We start from the raw sequence: 23,252 nt of genomic DNA on the forward strand, positions 1-23,252 counted from the left end.
ATTATTTGCTATTTTTATTTTTTACTCAACACCAGTAACTTTTCTTGTTGGTTAAGGGCTTGTAAGTAAGCATTTCACTGTAAGGTCTACACCTGTTGTATTCAGCGCATGTGACAAATCAAATTTGATTTGAATTGACCAAAATGTTTGTAGCTAAAAAGGAAGATGTGTTTACTGACTAATTGTTACACAGTACTTATAAAACACGTATTACACTAATATTGTCATGTACTTCTCTTTCTCTTTCTTCTCTACTGATGTGCATCTTAGTTCAGTTGACATTAGTATTTTTTCATTTTCACATTTTAATATTCCTCAATTCCCCCTTTCACCCCGAGTTTCCCATCCTAATTCCTCTTGACCCACCCTCTACATCTGCATATTTGCTCTGATTGGGGCATGTGCCATACTTTAGCATTTCTATTGGCCAATGCCAAGACTTTTACTCTGTCATTGGCCAATCATGGCTGAGAGAGCCCTTTGGCCTGCTTTGTGTCTGTTAAGCAGCAGGGGGCAGGAGATTGGAGGAGGGAGGGACTAAACAAGAGGGGAGATAAAGAGAGGGAAGAGGGACAGAAAGACAGGGCAAGAAATTGTGAGAAAGAGAGAGTGGAGGGAGAGAGAGGGAGGGACTGAACCATAGAATCTAGAGAGAGGAGGGAGTAGGGGGGAGCCTCATTCAGAGCAGCTAGTTTGAGGAGCGGAGCTGACTTGATGTGGGAAAGTAAACAGTATTTCCAGTCTATTCTGCCGGAGCCCTTGGAGCTCTTAAAGAAGACATACAGGGGAATGAGTGAGGAACCAGTCAGTATATAAGTAGAATGTTCATGGGAGGTAACCAGGATTAAAGAGTCCACAGGGAGTAACTGAAGCTTGTTGGAGGAAATACTACTGAGGACAAGAAGGTGAGAAGTGTATTTTTAATGTCTTCTACTATACACACACTCTCCCTCTTTTCTGTTTCACTTCTCTGCATGGTCACCAAGACAGGAGCTTTGTCGAAGTGGCCTTGGATGGAGTGGGGGTGGGTGAGTGGGTGTGTTGTTTTGTGCTCTCAGTCCCTGGGTCCGACAGCTTGCAGCTTGGGGCAGCTGAGTTACGGAGGAGGAAAGGAGAGCAGAGGCAATACCCAAAGCCGGGTGGCCTCATTGTTGAATACACACTTTCACAGACGATTACACCAGGACTAACCTTCAGAGAGGGCTGTGTCAGGGGCTTGACTACCCATCTTATCAAGGGTAAGACCATGAGGCACTCTGGTCCAGAGACATACACCATCTATAGGGAGGATCTATACCAGACAGACAGAACTGGGCCAGAGATACTCCACTGCACTATATACACATTACTGTACCACCTCCATAGCCCCAGGCTGAAACAGGAGTCCTCTATCCAGCCCTAGTGTAGGGGCTGCTTCCTGGAGTACAATAGCCCCTCCCTGAATGAATTTCACGCTGCCTCATCCCCACAGAGGAGAAAGGAATGGGGAGAGGGGGACCTCTGATCTGCATTTTGGAAAGATGTAGTGTCTCCCTCGCTAGCCGGATGTCCCAGCATTCCCTGAGTCAGACTGTTAAACTTTTGTTTGACAATCAAGTCCCATTAATTAATAGTCCATGCATGTCTGGCCTGGAGCTTAAACCACAAAGATTCTCCTATGAATGGGACCCCACTCGCCTTTTCCTCTCACGCCACAGCCAATACACAGCTGAGGCCTTCCCACTCCCGGAAGCCCTAGGGGAATGAGTACAGACAATTATGGATGAAGACTGTCATGAAAATAAAAGAACCATCATAACCATTTAAAAAATAATTGGAACGAACGGCTGACTGAAGACTGGGTGGTCGGCCATTCGTGCGGTTGAGCCCGTTTCTGCGGTAACATGAAACTTTGTTGCTTCTTGCTGAAACAAGCAAGGTGTTGTAGCAAATAAGTATTCTAGGCAACATCCCCCTCCCTGCAGCAGCAGCACACATATAAATATAATATATTTCTATGGCAGCATATGCAGTCAGGAGCAGAGGATTTAAAAAAAACAAGCGGTTATAACAGTGACTGCGGTCATTTGGCTGACCAATAACAGTCATCCAAAATTCCATGACCATCTCTCTGTTTGCACCGTGTCACATCCTTCATGCTTGCTGTAACTGTGCTTGCTGTAAGTTGCATTCGTACATTTATAACAAAGTGACATCCCTACGACTGCATCAAAGGGACAGCCCAACCTCCCTCTATTCTGTATACTGTTACTGAACAACAACCCTGGCTGGCCGAGACTGAACAATAGGGAAATATCAACAATGAACATGCACACAAAGCTCCAAACCGAGCTTTCATTGGCCAAAGAAAAGATCAGTCAGATAAGCCAATGACAGAGATCACAATGGAGAGTGTGGGAACAGGTCAGTGAACCTGCTGTCACACAGTGACGTGTTGGTCATTCTGACACCCAACCATAACCCTAGATGGGAGTGTTTGATTATTAAGGACTTACCATACACCTAGATCGGAATGTTTGATCTTGGTTAAACTCCACATGCCTTTAAAATCAAATAAAATTGTATTTGTCACGTACACAGTTTACAGCAGGTATAAAAGGTGCAGTGAAATGCTTACGTGCTAGCTCCCTCAACATTGTAGTACAGTATCAATACCAATAAAAATTCAAAAAAAAAAAAAAAAGTAATTCGAAGAAGGTAGTGTGCATAGTAATAAAACGGATATGTACACAACAGGATGTACAATATACATGTATGAATGTGCTATGTCAAGTATGACTGTGTTACAAATATAAACTGGATTTATATTACAATTACATTGTTGTTACTGAAGTGACTTACCTGCAGTATTTGGACTTAGGTATGTATAGTCAGTACAGTCAGTGGTCAGAGCCCAGATAGAGAGGCAGTGGAGATACAGTAATACTCACTGTGACCTTGAGTAGTGTGACTACCATCACACACAGTGGGCACAGCAACAGCTTCTGTAGTGGAGGGCAACTGAAGGCCAATGGGGCTCTCGTATGAATGATGTATACCTGAATGTCTGAACAGTGCAGATCATGGCAGTGCATCATGAATGTTTCACTATGCTGACCATACAGTCTATGATTCTGACACACATTTGTTCTCAATGTTCAGTAATCAGTACACTATAACACAGCATTCTGTATTGTATAACACAGCATTCTGTATTGTAGCTTATTGTAGTTTACAATGGAGCTTACATCTGGAGAAAAACAAACTGGGTTCTGGTGTATTTTTTAACATTTAAGTCATTTTAGCAGACGCTCTTATCCAGAGCAGTTAGTGAGTGCATACATTATTTTTCATACTGGCCCCCCGTGGGAATCGAACCCACAACCCTGGCGTTGCAAACGCCATGCTCTACCAACTGAGCTACATCCCTGCCGGCCATTCCCTCCCCTACCCTTGGCCGATTTTGCGCCGCCCCATGGGTCTCCCGGTCGCGGCCGGCTACGACAGAGCCTGGATGTGTATGATTAATTCTACTCTAAATCTGACAGTCAGATAATCTAAGTCCCTATGCTAAATGTTTGGCAGGAGTTGTTTGGGGAATCAAGGAGGAGGAATACAATCCATTAGTATGGGTTACAAACACTCCCACTCATGGAGCTCTGGTTTTGACAGCTAAAGGATGACACAGTCAATCTGGTCAGAAGCAGTTTTCTTGTGTCTAAATGGGTTGTCTCACACCCCTATCTCTTGACAAGATGATTTCCTTTCGGATCTTGATATTCAGAGAAAGGAGGAAGAGCTGCTTTGGACTGATATGTTCCATTCCATCTCCTGTCTAGTAGAGAGTGGAAGTTTGGAAACCAGTCAAACCACCCTCCATAAAACCAAGGAAGACCCTAGATAAAAGAAGGCTGTTTTAGCTGCCTTCTGTAAGATTTCCATTGCTGTTTACTCAGTCTATACTCGCCACCAGCTGCAGCTCTGTTCTATTGTCCATTGATGCACCCTGACTCCCTCTCCCTGTCTGACCAATGACTGGCCCGGCCTGGGCATTATGCGTGCAGCCAGCACTGGACTCAAGTCTTTGTGGGTGAAATTGCACATTCAGTTCAGCAGATCTCTCCCAACTCATGTTCGAATTCAAACACATCTCTATGAATCCAGCTTGCAGTTGCACACTCTATACTCCCATAAATTTCATCATTTGGCAATATGTGCCTTCCTCCTGTCTGTAATTTCACCATCTGCTTTTGCATCCAACAGTGGACAGGGAGTGTTCTGGAAGTCAAGGTCCAACCATACCCCAAAGACCTCCTTGTCGCCTCTACACCTTCTCCAAACATTACCACACCACGGCTGTGCTGAACACTTTATTTGCGTTAGGGTGTGTTTGGGTGTGTTTGTTTCATTTTAATTCTGCAAGGTACTGTGCCCAATTTCCTCAAGAATGCCTTTAGGACAGAACCAGTTCAAGCTTTGTTTCCTCTTGTCCTAGTCTCTTTTGACAGGCAGTCTAAAGGATTTTTCACACCAAGTTTGGTTTTTAAATGTATGTTGTACTAAAGTATTTCAACATGAGGAGGGGGTTTCCTGAGTTTGAAGAGGCTAGTCAGGCAACAAACAATTTTCTGCTGGAAATGTCAAGTGCATTTTTTATGCAAAAAGTGACATCAAATTGTATTGGCCACATGCGCCGAATACAACAGGTGCAGACATTACAGTGAAATGCTTACTTACAGCCCTTAACCAACAGTGCATTTATTTTTAATAAAAAAGTAAAATAAAACAACAACAAAAAAGTGTTGAGAAAAAAAGAGCAGAAGTAAAATAAAATAACAGTAGGGAGGCTATATATACAGTGGGGTACCGGTGCAGAGTCAATGTGCGGGGGCACCGGCTAGTTGAGGTAGTTGAAGTAATATGTACATGTGGGTAGATTTAAAGTGACTATGCATAAATAATTAACAGAGTAGCAGCAGCGTAAAAAGATGGGGTGGGGGGGGCAGTGCAAATAGTCAGGGTAGCCATGATTAGCTGTTCAGGAGTCTTATGGCTTGGGGGTAGAAGCTGTTGAGAAGTATTTTGGACCTAGACTTGGCACTCCGGTACCGCTTGCCGTGCGATAGCAGAGAGAACAGTCTATGACTAGGGTGGCTGGAGTCTTTGACAATTTTGAGGGCCTTCCTCTGACACCGCCTGGTATAGAGGTCCTGGATGGCAGGAAGCTTGGCCCCAGTGATGTACTGGGCCGTACGCACTACCCTCTGTAGTGCCTTGCGGTCGGAGGCCAAGCAGTTGCCATACCAGGCGGTGATGCAACCAGTCAGGATGCTCTCGATGGTACAGCTGTAGAATTTTCTGAGGATCTGAGGACCCATGCCAAATCTTTTCAGTCTCCTGAGGGGGAATAGGCTTTTTCGTGCCCTCTTCACGACTGTCTTGGTGTGTTTGGACCATGATAGTTTGTTGGTGATGTGGACACAAAGGAACTTGAAGCTCTCAACCTGTCGTGCCCTCATAGCATTCTCACGTAGGTGTTCCTCTTGTCCAGGTGGGAAAGGGCAGTGTGGAGTGCAATAGAGATTGCATCATCTGTGGATCTGTTGGGGCGGTATGCAAATTGGAGTGGGTCTAGGGTTTCTGGGATAATGGTGTTGATGTGAGCCATGACCAGCCTTTCAAAGCACTTCATGGCTACAGACGTCAGTGCTACGGGTCGGTAGTCATTTAGGCAGGTTATCTTAGAGTCCTTGGGCATGGCGACTATGGTGGTCTGCTTGAAACATGTTGGTATTACAGACTCAGTCAGGGACATATTGAAAATGTCAGTGAAGACACTTGCCAGTTGGTCAGCACATGCTCGGAGTACACATCCTGGTAATCCCTGCGGCCTTGTGAATGTTGACCTGCTTAAAAGTCTTACTCACATCGGCTACGGAGAGCGTGATCACATAGTCATCCGGAACAGCTGGTGCTCTCATGCATGCTTCAGTGTTGCTTGCCTCGAAGCGAGCATAGAAGTGGTTTAGCTCGACATGAGCTCATTCATTTTCATTGTGCAATTGTATTGTGTCCTAGTAACTGTAAGATGTGCCATTGCTAGAGTATTTAATCAATATTGCTCAATGTCAAAGATTTTAGGGGACGCTCTGCTCGAAAGATCAGATCAATTACACCAACAGAACTTATTATTAAACATTATTTTGCCAGTCCTGCCTTTCCTCCTCTGGAAAAACCCTGGTTTTATACATGGCGGTAGACTACTAAAGTATTTCACTCGGAGGGAGGAGCAGTTCTCATTGATTTTATCCCACAGATCCTCCATTATACTGAGCAGAGCCTGGCTCTGACATATCACATACAGCACAACATGGCCGTGACCCTCTGACCTGTGATCTAACTCCCAGACAGCCCAGCAGTTCAGTGACCAATGCAGAAACAATGCTTTCTGAGGGTGAGCAGAGGTTTTCCCCTACAAAAGGCTCATTATTTATTAGAGCAGTAAGTGGGCCGGCTGGAGAAACTGGGTTTGTGGTACAGTGAAGAGGATAGAGCCCATGGTGGGCTGGGTCCACACATGACTAGAATTGCACCGACCGAGTGAGGATATGGTCTTAGTATTACCCCTGAAGAAAAGTGACTGCAATTCTCAAACCTGGCCTACTTTGCCACTCATGTTTAATACGTCTCAAATTAAGACTAGAAAAGTATCCCTGTGTAGTTTCAAGCCATCACCATGCCAACAACATTATAGCACCTCACTCCCTAAAACTGACATAATTTCCTCATAGAACTGTCAGGAGACTGCTTGTGTTGATGAGGCTTGTAAAATCGTAATTGACATTGTTGAGTCAGACTTTGTATTCAGGGGAGGATTTGGGATGAAAACGAATTGTGCAATGATCTCCAAATGGGCCAGCTCCAAACTATTTTCCCGCATAGCCGCCCATGGTTGGGTCCACCCCACTGTACCCTATGCTGTCATTCCCCAAGGGGGCGTGCAAACAGGCCTATCAGGGTCAGGAATGTTCCTGCAGAGGAAACTAATCAAAATGTAAAGCAGATGCTGTGCTATGAGACTTCACCAGAACTCCAGGACTCAAGAGTGGTGCTCTGCTACGGATACAGAGCCGCCCTCTGCATGTAGGGAAACCCCCCCAGCTATGAGGTTGAGGTATTTAGGCCAGACACGTTGTATGTAGTGAGAGGAATACCCTATTAAAATGACAAAAAAAAAACTAATGGGCGCATCACTCTCAGGGTATAGATATCTCTATTAATCTTCAGGTAAGCCCTCTCAGACTGTTTAATTATGCTAACAGCCTTTCTCAGCCATTTGTCCATTTGTCCTTCCTTTGTGGTTCTGGAGGCAGCCATAATTCTGCCATGCTTAAAGGATTGGAATTTTTCAGTCCTGAGAAAGCAAACTAGTCAAAATAACCTGTTACTAGTGACCCACATTCAGTAATGTAGGTAATACAGCATAGTGTTCACAACAACTCAACTCTGACCAGACTTAACTATTGTGGTTTTTCTTTTGATCAGATGATCCAGTGAAAGGACTTAGTGACCTAGTTTTGCCTGTGAATCCAGGAATAGACTGTTTCCCTGCAAAATCTCTTACAGTCGTCTAAATGTTATTTTGTATTTCAATACATTTCTATGTAAATAGTATGAGCCTAATGTTTCCAACCTGGCGTAACATAGTAAATGTAAATCCGGGACACTCTAATTAGTATGATAAATTAAGTTTGATATGGTATGTATTCATTTGTGGATCTCCATCATCCATTCAACCAACAAATTGCAAAAATCTCTGAAGCTGGAGACACTTATCTCCCTCACTAACTTTAAGCATCAGTTGTCAGAGCACCTTACCGATCACTGCACCTGTACACAGCCCATCTGAAATTAGCCCGCCCAACTACCTCATCCCTATATTGTTATTTATTTTGCTCATTTGTACCCCAGTATCTCTATTTGCACACCATCTCTTGCACATCTATCATTCCAGTGTTAATACTAATTGTAATTATTTTGCACTATAGCCTATTTTATTGCCTTACCTCCATAACTTGCTAAATTTGCACACACTGTATATATATGTATTTCTGTTGTATTTTTGACTTTGTTTTGTTTTACCCCATATGTAACTCTGTGTTGTTGTTTTTATCGCACTGCTTTGCTTTATCTTGGCCAGGTCGCAGTTGTAAATGAGAACTTGTTCTCAACTGGTTTACCTGGTTAAATAAAGGTGAAATAAAAAATAAATAAATAAAAATTTCTTATGATATGTTACGAATTACAATTCTTATGATATGTTACAAATTGCAATTCGTACGATATGTTACGAATTGCAATTCGTATAATATGTTACAAATTTGCAAAACGTATGACATGTTACGAATTCCAATTTGTTGTGGCTAACGTTAGCTAGGTGGCTAGGTGGCTAACGCTAATGTTAGCTAGGTGGCTAAAGTTAGCTAGGCTAGGGGTTAGGGTTGGGATTAGGGGTTAGGTTAAGGTTAGGGGAAGGGTTAGCCAACATGCTAAGTAGTTGCAAAGTATCTAAAAAGTAGTAAGTACAGTTGAAGTCGGAGGTTTACATACACCTTAGCCAAATACATTTAAACTCAGTTTTTCACAATTCCTAGTAAAAATTCCCTGTCTTAGGTCAGCTAGGTTCACCACTTTATTTTAAGAATGTGAAATGTCATAATAATAGTAGAGAGAATTATTTATTTCAGCTTTAATTTCTTTCATCACATTCCCAGTGGGTCAGAAGTTTACATACACTCAATTAGTATTTGGTAGCATTGCCTTTAAATTGTTTAACTTGAGTCAAACGTTTTGTTTAGCCTTCCACAAGCTTCCCACAATATGTTGGGTGAATTTTGGCCCATTCCTCCTGACAGAGCTGGTGTAACTGAGTCAGGTTTGTAGGCATCCTTGCTCACACACGCTTTTTCAGTTCTGCCCACACATTTTCTATAGGATTGAGGTCAGGGCTTTGTGATGGCCACTCCAATACCTTGACTTTGTTGTCCTTAAGCCATTTTGCCACAACTTTGGAAGTATGCTTGGGGTCATTGTCCATTTGGAAGACCCATTTGCGACCAAGCTTTAACATCCTGACTGATGTCTTGAGATGTTGCTTCAATATATCCACATAATTTTCCTTCCTCATGATACCATCTATTTTGTGAAGTGCACCAGCCCCTCCTGCAGCAAAGCACCCCCACAGCATGATGCTGCCACCCCCGTGCTTCACGGTTGGGATGGTGTTCTTCGGCTTGCAAGCTGCCCCCTTTTTCCTCCAAACATAACGATGGTCATTATGGCCAAACAGTTCTATTTTGGTTTCATCAGACAAGAGTACATTTCTCCAAAAAGTAAGATCTTTGTCCCCATGTGCAGTTGCAAACCGTAGACTGGCTTTTTTTATGGCGGTTTTGGAGCAGTGGCTTCTTCCTTATTGAGCAGCCTTTCAGGTTATGTCGATATAGGATTCGTTTTACTTTGGATATAGATACTTTTGTACCTGTTTCCTCCAGCATCTTCACAAGGTCATTTGCTGTTGTTCTAGGATTGATTTGCACTTTTTGCACCAAAGTACGTTCATCTCTAGCAGACAGAACGCGTCTCCTTCCTGAGCGGTATGACGGCTGCGTGGTCCCATGGTGTTTATACTTGCGTACTATTGTTTGTACAGATGAACGTGGTACCTTCAGGCGTTTGAAAATTGCTCCCAAGGATGAACCAGACTTGTTGAGGTCTACAATTCTTTTTCTGAGGTCTTGGCTGATTTCTTTAGATTTTCCCATGATGTCAAGCAAAGAGGCACTGAGTTTGAAGGTAGGCCTTGAAATACATCCACAGGTACACCTCCAATTGACTCAAATTATGTCAATTAGCCTATCAGAAGCTTCTAAAGCCATGACATCATTTCCTGGAATTATCAAAGCTGTTTAAAGGCACAGTCAACTTAGTATATGTAAACTTCTGACCCACTGGAATTGTGATACAGTGAATTATAAGTTAAATAATATGTCTGTAAACAATTGTTGGAAAAATAACTTGTGTCATGCACAAAGTAGATGTCCTAACCGACTTGCCAAAACTATAGTTTGTTAACAAGAAATTTGTGGAGTGGTTGAAAAACAAGTTTTAATGACTTCAACCTAAGTGTATGTAAACTTCCGACTTCAACTGTAGTTGCAAAATTGCTAATTAGCTAAAATGCTAAAGTTATCAATGATGAAATTCGAACACGCAACCTTTGGGTTGCTAGACATTCACGTTATACACCTACCCATCCACCCCGACCAACCACCCTACTTCGTTTTTGCCTTAAGTAACCTTCTGTCACACCCTGACTCATGGGACTCTTGTATGTTGAGTCAGGGTGTGGATATTCCTGGATGGAAAGGGATCCTGTACATGGGAGGAGATTCAGGCTGGGATGGATCGCCGTCCTTGGGAGGAGACAGTGGAGGCCCGGTTTAGAGAGGAGCAACGGCAACACAGAAGGCACCGGCCGAGGTGGAAGCCCGAGAGGCAGCCCCAATATTTTTTTTGGGGGGGGCTAAAGGAGTGGTCAGGGAGCGAGAGAGAAGAGCCCCGACCACTGCACCCGGTGGGTTTCCAGATTGAGTCCATACGACCATGGGAAGAAGAGTGGGAACAGTTTTATACTGAGGAGTCGGAGGATGACGACGATGATGAGTTTCTGTTCCCTAACTCGTGGGGGCTCCCGGAGGAGTCCTCACTGGAGGAGGAGTGCCGAGAGAGAGAGAAGGATCGGATCTGCAGGGTAAGAGAGGAGGCCACCATATTACGGGGGCTGATAGCAAGAATAGAGCGGGAGAGCTCCATTCAAGAGGAGGCACTGCAGGAGGCTCGTAGGGAGAAGGAGGAAGTAGAGGCACGGAGAGAGGAACTGGTTACGCAACATAAGGAGCGTGGGTTAATAGAGGAACCCATGTATGCAGAGATACGCACTGTATCGCCAGTGCGCATTCACAGCCCAGTGCGTTCTGTGCCAGCGCCCCGCACGTGTCGTGCGAAAGTGGGCAGCCAGCCAGCCAGGACGTGTTGTGCCGGCTCAACGCTCCTGGTCTCCAGTGCACCTCACCAGTCCTGTACGGCCCGTACCTGCTCCTTGCACCAAGCCAGTGATGTGTGTCCTCAGTCCGGCCCAGCCCGTTCCTGCTCCTCGCATCAAACCAGTGGTGCGTGTTCCCAGTCCGGCCCGGCCCGTTCCTGCTCCTCGCACCAGACCTGTGGTGCGTGTTCCCAGTCCGGCCCGTGCCTGCTCCCCGCACCAAGCCAGTGGTGCGTGTTCCCAGTCCGGCCCGGCCCGTTCCTGCTCCCCGCACTAAGCCAGTGGTGCGTGTTCCCAGTCCGGCCCGGCCCATTCCTGCTCCCAGCACCAAGCCAGTGGTGCGTGTTCCCAGTCCGGTCCGTTCCTGCTCCTCGCACCAGACCTGTGGTGCGTGTTCCCAGTCCGGTACGGCCCGTGCCTTCTCCCTGCACCAAGCCAGTGGTGCGTGTCGCCAGTCCGGCCCGGCCCGTTCTTGCTCCTCGCACCAGACCAGTGGTGCGTGTTCCCAGTCCGGTACGGCCCGTGCCTGCTCCTCGCACCAAGTCAGTGGTGCGTGTGTCCAGTCCGGCACGGCCCGTGCCCGTTCCACCGGAGCCGGAGCAGTCCGCTCCACCGGTACCTGATCCAGCTCCGGTCAGTTGCTCCACTCCGGAGCCAGAGCAGTCCGCTCCACTGGGGTCCAGTCCAGCTCCGGTCAGCTGCTCCACTCCGGAGCTAGAGCAGCCCGCTCCACCGGTGCCCAGTCCAGCTCCGGTCAGAGGCTCAACTCCGGAGCCAGAGCAGTCCGCTCCACCGGTGCCTAGTCCAGCTCCGGTCAGCGGCTCCAGTCCAGACCCAGACGTCAGCCCCTCTCCAGGTTCGGGGTCTCCCACACCAGGGTCCAGACAGGGCTTGGAGTATCGTGGGAGGAAGGAGAGGGGAAGCAGCGCGCCGAGGTCCAGACCAGACCTGGGGCGTAACGGGGAGGCTAAGAGAATGTGGTCGTCACGCCCGGAGCCGGATCTGCCTCCGAGGCGGAATGCTCACCCGGACCCGTCCCTGTCATGTCAGGTTGGTGCGGTCGGAGTCCGCACCTTTGGGGGGGGTGTACTGTCACGCCCTGACTCATGGGACTCTTGTATGTTGAGTCAGGGTGTGGATATTCTATGTTAGTTTTTCTATGTTGCATTCTAGGTTGTGTAGTTCTATGTTTGGCCGGGTGTGATTCCCAATCAGAGGCAGCTGTCGCTCGTTGTCTCTGATTGGGGATCATACTTAGGCAGCCTATTGGCATTCATTAGTTGTGGGATCTTGTTCCGTGTGTAGGCTTGTTTTGTGTTTAGCCTGAGGACTTCACGTTACGTTGTTTTGTTCGTGTGTTTATCGTTTAAATAAACATGTATGCATTTCACGCTGCGCCTTGGTCTGACCCGTCCTTCAACGAACGTGACACCTTCTGTCTTATGTAACCATACCAAATGTAACATATTATACTAATTTCAGTGTCCCAGAATAACGTTTGCTGTGAGACAAGTCTGATGTCTCACACCATTGTTTGTTCTGGAATTTAGATTGGAATGAAACTAAAACCAGTGGTGGAAAAAGGACCCAATTGTCATACTTGAGTAAAAGTAAAGGGAAAGGGAATGGGGATACCTAGTCAGTTGTACAACTGAATGCATTCAACTGAAATGTGTCTTCCGCATTTAACCTAAAAATACCTTAATAGAAAATGACTCAAGTTAAAGTGAAAGTCACCCTGTAAAATACTACTTGAGTAAAAGTCTAAAAGTATTTGGTTTTAAATATACGGTACTTAAGTATCAAAAGTAAAAGTAAAAATCATTTAATTATATTAAGCAAACCAGACGGCACCATTTTCTTTGTTAATTTATTTACGGATGGCCAGGGGCACACTCCAACACGGACTCACTAAACAGCATGTGTGTTTAGTGAGTCCGCCAGATCGGAGGCAGTAGGGATGACCAGGGATGTTCTCTTGATAAGTGCATGAATTTGACCATTTTCCTGTCCTGCTAAGCATTCAGAATGTAATGAGTACTTTTGGTTGTCTGGGAAAATGTAAAAAGTACATAATTTTCTTTAGGAATGTAGTGAAGTAAAAGTAAAAGTTGTCCAAAAATATACATAGTAAAGTACAGATACCCCAAATAACTACTTAAGTAGTACTTTCAAGTATTTTTACTTAAGTACTTTACACCAATGGCTAAAACAAACTAAAACAATTTTGTAATAGGGGGAACTGGAACCCATTCCAACATGATTCCACCTTTAAGTTTCATCCTGATAGTTGCCAGCACCCATACACAAACTACAGATTAGAGTCTTAGTACTGTGTAAAGTTTAAACAACGATTAGTAATTGAAAAAAGAGCACAAAGTAAATAGGCTTTACCAAAATAATTTATCATGTATTTGAAAAGGAGGTTCCACTTGAAGTGTCTTAATACCTTTGTATTTTCATGGTAGTTACATAGGTATGTTAGTACACTTTATTAGTACTTTTTGTGGTTTGTGTATTTATACATTTAACAATTTATATGTGTTTACTTTGTAAACAAAAACTCCTATCAGTTTATAAATTGTAGCTAATTTTGGGAAGTCAGGTGCATGTCAGGTTTTGTCAGACAAGGAACATTATTTCTGGTATTTCTTCTTCAACATTTGTACTATCCCTTTGTCTCTGCTCTCTGTTCCAGAGCTTATGTCCACTGTGACCTATCAGCAGCAACAGAGGGAGGAAGAGGAGGAGGAAGATGAAGAACAAGGAGAGAAGTTTGAGTTTGACGACAGTGCTGATGAGGAGAAAGACCCAGTGGAAGCCAGTCAAACATCAAACGAGTCATCTATGAAGGCCACAAGGCAACCACAGGACAATGCAGTAACAACACCCCCTGCACACTCACAACAGCACCTCAATGCAATGCCCCCTGCTGGTCAGGAAGACAACCCCTCCCAGGGACAAGTCTCCATGGCCTCTTCAGGTAAAGTGTTCTTTCTATTACAACACATTGTGAGTGACTCTTCTCCACTGGTCTCATAAGGTGCTGCCAGTTCTTAAAGGGATTTCATAATAGCTTCAGACAGACAGTCATAAAGAGAGACGGGTTCTAATTGGATAAAGAGCAGTGAAACTCTGGTTGATATCAGTATGCTATTGACTACCTGACTGAGTCATGTTGCCAAACAAGCTCTGTTAATTACACTCCTTGCTAAAGAGGGAGATTTAAATATATGTGAACTTCTGTCTGACAAAATTAAGTGATTAGTGCTTAGTTAAAATACTTCTCACAAAGCCTACTACGTGTAGTAATCCGTTAAGTGGGTTGTGGAGCATTTCTCCGCTGCACTGGGGAATTCTGGGGTTGATGATGCTGTACGGTGGAAGCTTGTTACCCAGCGGATGGTGGAGGAGACGGGCGTAAGGCTGGGACTTAGCCCTCCCAGGTCAGATGAGAGGGTTCACATTGTCTCTGGATAAATTAAATAATATTTTGGACAGGAATATCTTCCATAAAAGCTGATATACACACAGGACCTATATACTGCTCACAATAAAATTCCCGTGGTCTGTTTTCATCAGAGATTGTCTTCTTGGAGACACAGGACTGACCGCTCTATTCATAAAACAAGGTCAATTAAGATAAAGTAAAGATCAAATAAGAAATACTTTTGTTTAGTTTGGCTCATATTGAGACCTATTTAGATATATTCCAAACTTTTTAACTGTCCTTCCCATATGGTACCCGTTGTACAAGTTATAGTAACAAACACAAACATGAAGTTATAAAAGAAAAGGTTTTCTTGGCTAATGTCTCCCGCTTCATTTCTCCCCACAGATGTTCCAGTTATCGACCCACCCAGGCGGTAAGAGACTCCCTGCTTTCACAGTATGCTGGAATCTGCATTACATCTTCAGGGGCTGTGTGGTTTGGCCTCGTAGGAGGAAACATCTGTCTTCATTAGGTTATCAATGTACTGTATTAGCATGACCCAAAATCAGATACATCTCTATTTTCATAGAGGAAGGGCGTGTCAAAGTAAAAAGGTTTAGGACTGATATGTTTGGAAAAGGAAGTCAAAGGAGATGGCAAATATGTGACTGAGGCTATGTTGGAAATAAAACTCTTCCATGTCTAACATATTGAATCAGTAGCCTTAACAGGTACTCTGTAGTCTGCAGGTTATAGCAGTTTGCAGTATAAAAAGTTGTATATGAGTTAGGGGGTTCACTAGAATGTACATTATAAACATGTTATCAACCAGTGTAATGTATCACCCTCTTAAATTTGTGGTCCCTGTCTTGGTAGGGGCCACTGGTCTTGGTTAAGTCCCAGCATGATGGTGTGCTAGGAAGTGTGCTGGGAAACCTGTGCCGATAGGAGAGCCAGGGCCTGCCATTCCTGTGGGCTTTCCTGTGCTGAGAAGAGGGGTGTATGTGAGTGACTGTGATAGTGTGTGTTTGTGTGTATCTCTCTGTGTGTGTGTTTGAACAGGGTTGGATTGTGAGAGAAGGGACTGTGGTCTCTGCGATTTCTCCTCTGGAAGATTTCTGCTGAGTACACTGTTCCACTGTGGGTCAATATTCTCCCTTTCCTAGTGGAGCTATTAATAGCTTTTTCCGCCAACAAGGTGTAAGGTGTGTGTCAGCGCGTTTGCTCTGTGTGTCTGTTTCAGCTCAGATTCAGATATTTTTGCATCACAAAGAACACTTTGTAATATAAACATTGTTGCAGAACATGCATAACATGTCTACAGGTCTATTCAACTCAGGAAAGCAGTGGTATTGTGTTTGTGTGTGTGTGTGTGCGTGTGTCTAGTTGCATCTGTAGGACCTTTGACAGATACCTTTCATTAAGTGACACCCTTAAGATTAAAAGTCCTGGACAATGGTCACCATGACAACTTGACACTTGACATTTATATGGCTCTGCTTTATGTTCAGTTGAGCTGTAACCTTACACTAGAGGGGCACACATTTAACACTCCACCTAAGAAACCCCACTTTACAACACTCCTTTTTCCTGCATTCCACACTTCCTTGCTGTCTGCTCTGCACAGTATTCTGCTTAGTGGTAGATCTGCAAGCTGGGTTTGCAAGCTGTTCAAGTAAACAATGTTACAAAAGACACAGATACTGTATTACAGACCTGTGTACGCTGACAGGGGGCAGACGCAAGATGCAGTTGCTATAGCAGGTGGTGTGTTGTTAAATCAAATCAAATCAAATTGTATTTGTCACATGCGCCGAATACAAGTGTAGACCTTACAGTGAAATGCTTCCTTAGTGAAATGCTTACCCAGGCAATGTAAATAGTCTGGGTAGCCATTTCATTAGATGTTCAGGAGTCCTATGGCTTGGGGGTAGAAGCTGTTGAGAAGCCTCTTGGACCTAGACTAGGTGCTCCGGTACCGCTTGCCGGGCGGTAGCAGAGAGAACAGTCTATGACTAGGGTGGCTGGAGTCTTTGACAATTTTTAGGGTCTCCTCTGACACCGCCTGGTATAGAGGTCCTGGATGGCAGGAAGCTTGGCCCCAGTAACGTACTGGGCTGTACGCACTACCCTCTGTAGTGCCTTGCGGTCGGAGGCCGAGCAGTTGCCATACCAGGCAGTGATGCAACCAGTCAGGATGCTCTCGATGGTACAGCTGTATAACTTTTTGAGGATCTGAGGACCCATGCCAAATCTTTTCAGTCTCCTTAGAGGGAATAGGTTTTGTCGTGCCCTTCACGTCTGTCTTGGTGTGCTTGGACCATGTTAGTTTGTTGGTGATGTGGACACCAAGGAACTTGAAGCTCTCAACCTGCTCCACTACAGCCCCGTCAATGAGAATGTCTTGATCACATTGAGGGAGAGGTTGTTGTCCTGGCACCACACGGCCAGGTCTCTGACCTCCTTCCTATAGGCTGTCTCGTCGTTGTCAGTGATCAGGCCTACCACTGTTGTGTCATCGGCAAACTTAATGATGGTGTTGGAGTCGTGCCTGGCCATGCAGTCATGAGTGAACAGGGAGTACAGGAGGGGACTGAGCACGCACCCCTGAGGGGCCCCCGTGTTGAGGATCAGTGTTGCAGATGTGTTGTTATCTACCCTTACCACCTGGGGGCGGCCCGTCAGGAAATCCAGGATCCAGTTGCAGAGGGAGGTGTTTAGTCCCAGGGTCCTTAGCTTAGTGATGAGCTTTGAGGGCACTATGGTGTTGAACGCTGAGCTGTAGTCAATGAATAGCATTCTCACATAGGTGTTCCTTTTTGTCCAGGTGTGAAAGGGCAGTGTGTAGCGCAAAAGAGATTGCATCATCTGTGGATCTGTTGGGGCGGTATGCAAATTGGAGTGGGTCTATGGTTTCTGGGATAATGGTGTTGATGTGAGCCATGACCAGCCTTTCAAAGCACTTCATGGCTACAGACGTGAGTGCTACGGGTCGGTAGTCATTTAGGCAGGTTACCTTAGTGTTCTTGGGTACAGGGACTATGGTGGTCTGCTTGAAACATGTATATATTACAGACTCAGACAGGGAGAGGTTGAAAATGTCAGTGAAGACACTTGCCAGTTGGTCAGCGCATGCTTGGAGTACACGTCCTGGTAATCCGTCTGGCCCTTCGGCCTTGTGAATGTTGACCTGTTTAAAGGTCTTACTCACATTGGCTACAGAGAGCGTGATCACACAGTCGTCCGGAACAGCTGATGCTCTCATGCATGTTTCAGTGTTACTTGCCTCGAAGCAAGCATAGAAGTAATTTAGCTTGTCTGAAAGGCTTGTGTCAATGGGCAGCTCACGGCTAACTTCCCTTTGTAGTCTGTAATAGTTTGCATGCCCTTCCACATCCGACGAGCGTCGGAGCCAGTGTAGTACGATTCGATCTTAGTCCTGTATTGACGCTTTGCCTGTTTGATGGTTCATCGGAGGGCATAGTGGGATTTCTTATAAGCTTCCGGGTTAGAGTCCCGCTCCTTGAAAGCGGCAGCTCTACCCTTTAGCTCAGTGCGTATGTTGCCTGTAATCCATGGCTTCTGGTTGGGGTATGTACGTATAGTCACTGTGGGGACGACATCATCGATGTGCTTATTGATAAAGCCAGTGACTGATGTGGTGTACTCCTCAATGCCATCGAAAGAATCCTGGAACATATTCCAATCTGTGCTAGCAAAACAGTCCTTTAGCTTAGCATCTGCTTCAGCTGACCACTTTTTTATTGACCAAGTCACTGGTGCTTCCTGCTTTAGTTTTTGCTTGTAAGCAGGAATCAGGAGGATATAATTATGGTCAGATTTGGCAAATGGAGGGCGAGGTAGAGCTTTGCACGCATCTCTGTGTGTGGAGTAAAGGTGGTCTAGAGTTTATTTTCCCTCTGGTTGCACATTTAACATACTGGTAGAAATTAGGTAAAATGGATTTACGTTTCCCTGCATTAAAGTCCCCGGCCACTAGGAGCACCGCCTCTGGATGATCGTTTTCCTGTTTGCTTATGGCCGTATACAGTTAATTGAGTGGGGTCTCAGTTCCAGCATTGGTTTGTGGTGGTAAATATACAGCTGCGAAGAATATAGATGAAAACTATCTTGGTATATAGTGTGGTCTACAGCTTATCATGAGATACTCTACCTCAAGTGAGCAAAACCTTGAGACTTCCTTAGATATCGTGCACCATCTGTTGTTTACAAATATACATAGACCACCACCCTTGTCTTACCAGAGGCTGCTGTTCTATCCTGCCGATACAGTGTATAACCCACCAGCTGTATGTTATTCATGTATTCGTTCAGCCACGACTCGGTGAAACATAAGATATTACAGTTTTTCATGTCCTGTTGGTAGGATATACATGCTTGTAGTTCGTCCACTTTATTATCAAGCGATTGTAAGTTGGCCAATAGTATCGATGGCAAAGGAAGATTAGCCACTTGTCGCCGGCTCCTTACCAGGCACCCCGATATCTTTCCACGAAATCTCCTTTTCTTTCTACTGCGAATGAAGGGGATGAGGGCCCTGTCGGGTGTCTGGAGCAAATCCCTCTCGTCCGACTCATTAAAGAAAGATTATTCGTTCAGTTCAAGGTGAGTAATTGCTGTTCTGATGTCCAGAAGCTCTTTTCGGTCATAAGAGACGGTAGCAGCAACATTATGTACAAAATAAGTTACAAACAATGCGAAAAAACACACAAAATAGCACGGTTGGTTAATAGTCCATAAAACGGCAGCCAATCCCCTCCGGCAGCCATCCCCTCCGGTGCTAGGTTAGACTCGTTATAGTAACTGTTGTTACAATGAAGATCTAGCTAGCCCATCATCAGCATGGTCAGCACTATTTCCAGAGAGACAAGAGGAAAGCCAAGTAAACAAGGCTCCCTGGTCGACTGTGTTCTGTAGTTAGAGGGAGTTGAAACACATCTAAGGCCTTGCATTCAGGCTGCTCACACTGTGCCTCAGTCTATTCTATTTGCATTGAAAAACGTTTGCCTTTTCTTCTGCTGTAGGCCTATGACTCACAGGGGCTTGTATAGACAAGTGAAGGGCGTAGGCCTACAAAGATTAACCATAAAATATATACTTTTCCAGTCTTTTAAACATTGAAATAGTATGTGTTCTCAAAAAGTGTTCTTGTTAAATCCCCATTTGAAACCACAGTAATGAGACATGCATTCTGTATGAATTTTACAGAACAGGTTTCATGGTGAGGCATTACTTACGCTGAGCCACATTCTACCCCAGCATCGTTTTTCTAATAATTTATTTTAGAAAGCTCTTATTCATAGAAAACTGCTTGAGTAGACATTACTCTGTAAAAATTCTTGGCTGTAATATGCCATTCCTGTGCGCTGCTTCCTGACTGAGTCTGGTGTCTTTGGGGGAGGCAGTGAAGGTGAAGAGTTGAAACGTTTATTAGCAGACATTACTAGAAAGTGGATTTGAAGTTTCAACATTACTCAAACAAGCTTTAGCTAACGCTTTTATTGTTGTCTTGCCAAAGAAGGTAACGCAATGATATATACAGAAAATCTGGCAAGCTATTTCTGGCTACAAAATATTTCCTACACTACTAAACTGTGTAATTCTGTAAACATTGTGGACTGTCAGGCATGCCTGGAACAGGGGAGAGGTACAGTATCTTGCTGACTGATACAGTATTTTGCTGACTGATTGACTTTCTGGCTGTTGGCATAGCCGAGAGGGATGGTGGGAGGGATGCATTTAATGAGATTGGTTTCTCCTCCATCCCAGATCTAGCTGTATAATCAAGCATGTGGGAGGATTGCTGTAACTCTCACTGGTAGCTTGAAAACATAAGCAAGTGGTAGCTCTTTACAGAATACCTACAAGATCAGTATTGGGAGATGTCTCAAAGGCAATAGTCTAGGGCTAGTTTTTATTTCAATCTAGTCATTATTATGGTCAGGCTTTAGGTATGGCAGGTGATCAATGGCTATCGTTTAGGGGGAACTTTCATGGCTCACAGTTAATATAACAAGCAGGAGGTACGGTCACAATATCATATTCATGGTCTCACATGAGTTCACCTGGATCAGATGACTCTCTCCATCCCTCACAACAGAAGTCAGCAGAATCATCACACCACAGTGAATAGGACTGACCAACCTAGCAGAAATGAGCTGCACTAGGAACATATAGCTGTGGCAGGTTTAAGGAAGTGTTACGCCTTGATCACATCGACAGCGTCATTGCGTTTTGGTACACCAGAAGTAAATTCATTTCCAATGGAACGCTGTGTTTGCCTTGCAGCATTGTATTGCAGAAGCAGTTGCAGTGCATTCTGTGTGGTGCATACATTGGATTTATCGAACGTATGCATCAAATTGAATGCGTAGACGGCTTGACAGAAATGGTAGCAGAAGGTGAATGTTGAACTTTTGTTGCACACATTTCCAGATGATGCTGCGTACCATTTTGCGCAATGACACTGTCGGTATGATCGAGGCGTTAGCATGCTGAGACGGCAGTGCTTCAGACCCTTTGCCCCCGGCTCCTCCTCCTCCTCCTCCAAACTGCAATTCACTTGTAATGAGCCACACAGCACCCAGGCTAGAGTGGTCATAACTGCTTTCCCTACTCTGTCTGATATGTTCCAGGGTCTCTGGCCCGGTCGAGCTCGTTGAGCCCATTGCTGCAGCACCTTCAGTGGGAGAGCAGCCCCTGGAGGAGTCCCAGGGAGGGTCTGGTCCTAGAGACGTGTTACCTGTGGAGAACCAGACCGACTCGGAGGACCATAGTGTGGAGACGGAGAAGAAGAGCTCCAGCCTGAGGGAACACTCTGAAGGTACAGAACTGCATAGATACAGATACATGAAACATGATATAGACAGAGGAGAGCAAGCTTACACCAATTACAGTATAGGCCTTCATAACCTTCACCACCATTGTTTTAAAGGAATAAACAAAACTGTATTGGTCTGTAATCGTTGCGTGGAACCTCCAGAGGGCAATGGCGAGCACACACACTCTCCCTCCCATGATTTGATTTCAACATGGACATGACATGAATTCAATTAATTCAGGATGAGGATCAATAGTGGACTATTGGTCTATTTCCACCAAGGGAAATTGCTCTGGCTGACATTAGGCTATTTGAAGGTGGTCCACTAAAAGACTCTGTAAGGAGCCTGACTAAGCCCTGCTCCACTTTACTCCCTGTTCTTGTCGATATTGATAAATGTAGGCCTCAGTTGAGGTTTATAATAGTAATCTACCTTAAATGTGGTGTAAAAATGTTAGTCATCATGTATGGATACTGTCAAAATCTGATTTAACAAAGTGTACCTCCGTTTTGTGATCAGTTAGGAGTGCTATCATTATTTTTCTATAATTGGGTACCATTGGGTTGTTGTGTTTTCAGTGGACCAACGTGTCATAGGTAGCCTACTGGCACCATGATATGGCTAATGAACCATTGCCTGTTTATAGCCAACAACCAATAGCATTATACCTCTCTGTTCAAGCCTGTGAACAAAATCAAATCAAATTGTATTTGTCACATGCTTTATAAACAACAGGCGTAGACTAACAGTGAAATGCTTACTTACAATACACAGTAAATGTCAATAATGAGTAAAAGTAACATGGCTATATACAGGAAGTACCAGTACTGAGTCAATGTGCAGGGGTACGAGGTCATTGAGGTAGCTTTGTACTGTACATATAGGTAGGGGTAAAGTAACTAGGCAACAGCATAGATAATAGACAGTAGCAGCAGCATATGTGGTAAGTGTGTGTGTGAGTGTATGTAGTGTGTGTGTGTGTGTTGGGGTGTCAGTCAGTGTAAGTATATGTGAGTGTGTGGGTAGATTCCAGTGTGTGTGCATAGAGTCAGTGCAAGAGAGTTATTGGAAAAAGGGGTCAATGAGGTAGTCCGGGTAGCCATTTGATTAGCTATTTAGCAGTCTTGTTTAGCAGTCTTATGGTTTGGGGGTAGAAGCTGTTCAGGGTCCTGCTGGTTCCAGACTTGGTGCACTGGTACCGCTTGCCATATGGTAGCAGAGAGAACAGTCTATGCCTTCGGTGGCTGGAGTCTTTGACCATTTTTTGGGCCTTCCTCTGACACCACCTGGTATAGAGGTCCTGGATGGCAGGGAGCTCGGCCCCAGTGATGTACTGGGCTGTACTCATCACCCTCTGTAGCGCCTTGCGGTCGGGTACCTTGCAGTTTCCATACTAAGCGGTGATGCAGCCAGTTAAGATGCTCTCAATGGTGCAGCTGTAGAACTTTAATTTCAGCATCCTGACCAACATTCCAATAGACTGATACAAATCTATTCGACAAATGAACTTTGATAACACTGTGGCAATTTATTCATACTACAGTATGGATATTCTGTGTTACTATCAGTACTGTATTACTACAGTGTAATAGTACATTTGTAACCGATTAATAGATTCTGGTAACTGGGCTCTCCGTCATTGAGTTCAATACCACCTTTACACTTGCTTCTGGTCCTAACATTAAGACCAGTTTGAGTCCTAATCCCAGGACTACCATCAAGCAATGCCATACTGTGCTAAAAAGTGTTTCACCAAACCAAGATGAAACTTGCCTGAGTTCTGTTGTGTTTCCTTCTGGGATTGTTGGGGAAAATAAACTCAGCTTGAAGAAATACAATCAGGCTGTTTGAAATAACAAGCACTGTTCTCAGAAGACTGAGTCAGTTACTTTGC

The 23,252-nt window shown here is 44.7% G+C and overlaps 1 protein-coding gene across 3 annotated transcripts in view; it reads left to right on the forward strand.

The window, feature by feature from the left end:
• Window positions 1–613: 613 nt before the first annotated feature.
• Window positions 614–23,252, forward strand: part of arhgef10la (Rho guanine nucleotide exchange factor (GEF) 10-like a) — a 127,148-nt gene continuing 104,509 nt past the window's right edge. For all 3 annotated transcript variants that reach the window (XM_041888422.2, XM_041888423.2, XM_041888424.2), the window contains exons 1-4: window positions 614–905; window positions 13,782–14,066; window positions 14,922–14,949; window positions 21,173–21,360. In XM_041888422.2, the coding sequence (XP_041744356.2) occupies window positions 13,787–14,066; window positions 14,922–14,949; window positions 21,173–21,360 (496 nt within the window). In that variant the 5' untranslated portion in view covers window positions 614–905; window positions 13,782–13,786. The remainder of the gene's footprint in view (window positions 906–13,781; window positions 14,067–14,921; window positions 14,950–21,172; window positions 21,361–23,252) is intronic.

Source organism: Coregonus clupeaformis, chromosome 10 (genome assembly GCF_020615455.1).
Source record: "Coregonus clupeaformis isolate EN_2021a chromosome 10, ASM2061545v1, whole genome shotgun sequence".
In the NCBI taxonomy this organism is placed as follows: domain Eukaryota; kingdom Metazoa; phylum Chordata; class Actinopteri; order Salmoniformes; family Salmonidae; genus Coregonus; species Coregonus clupeaformis.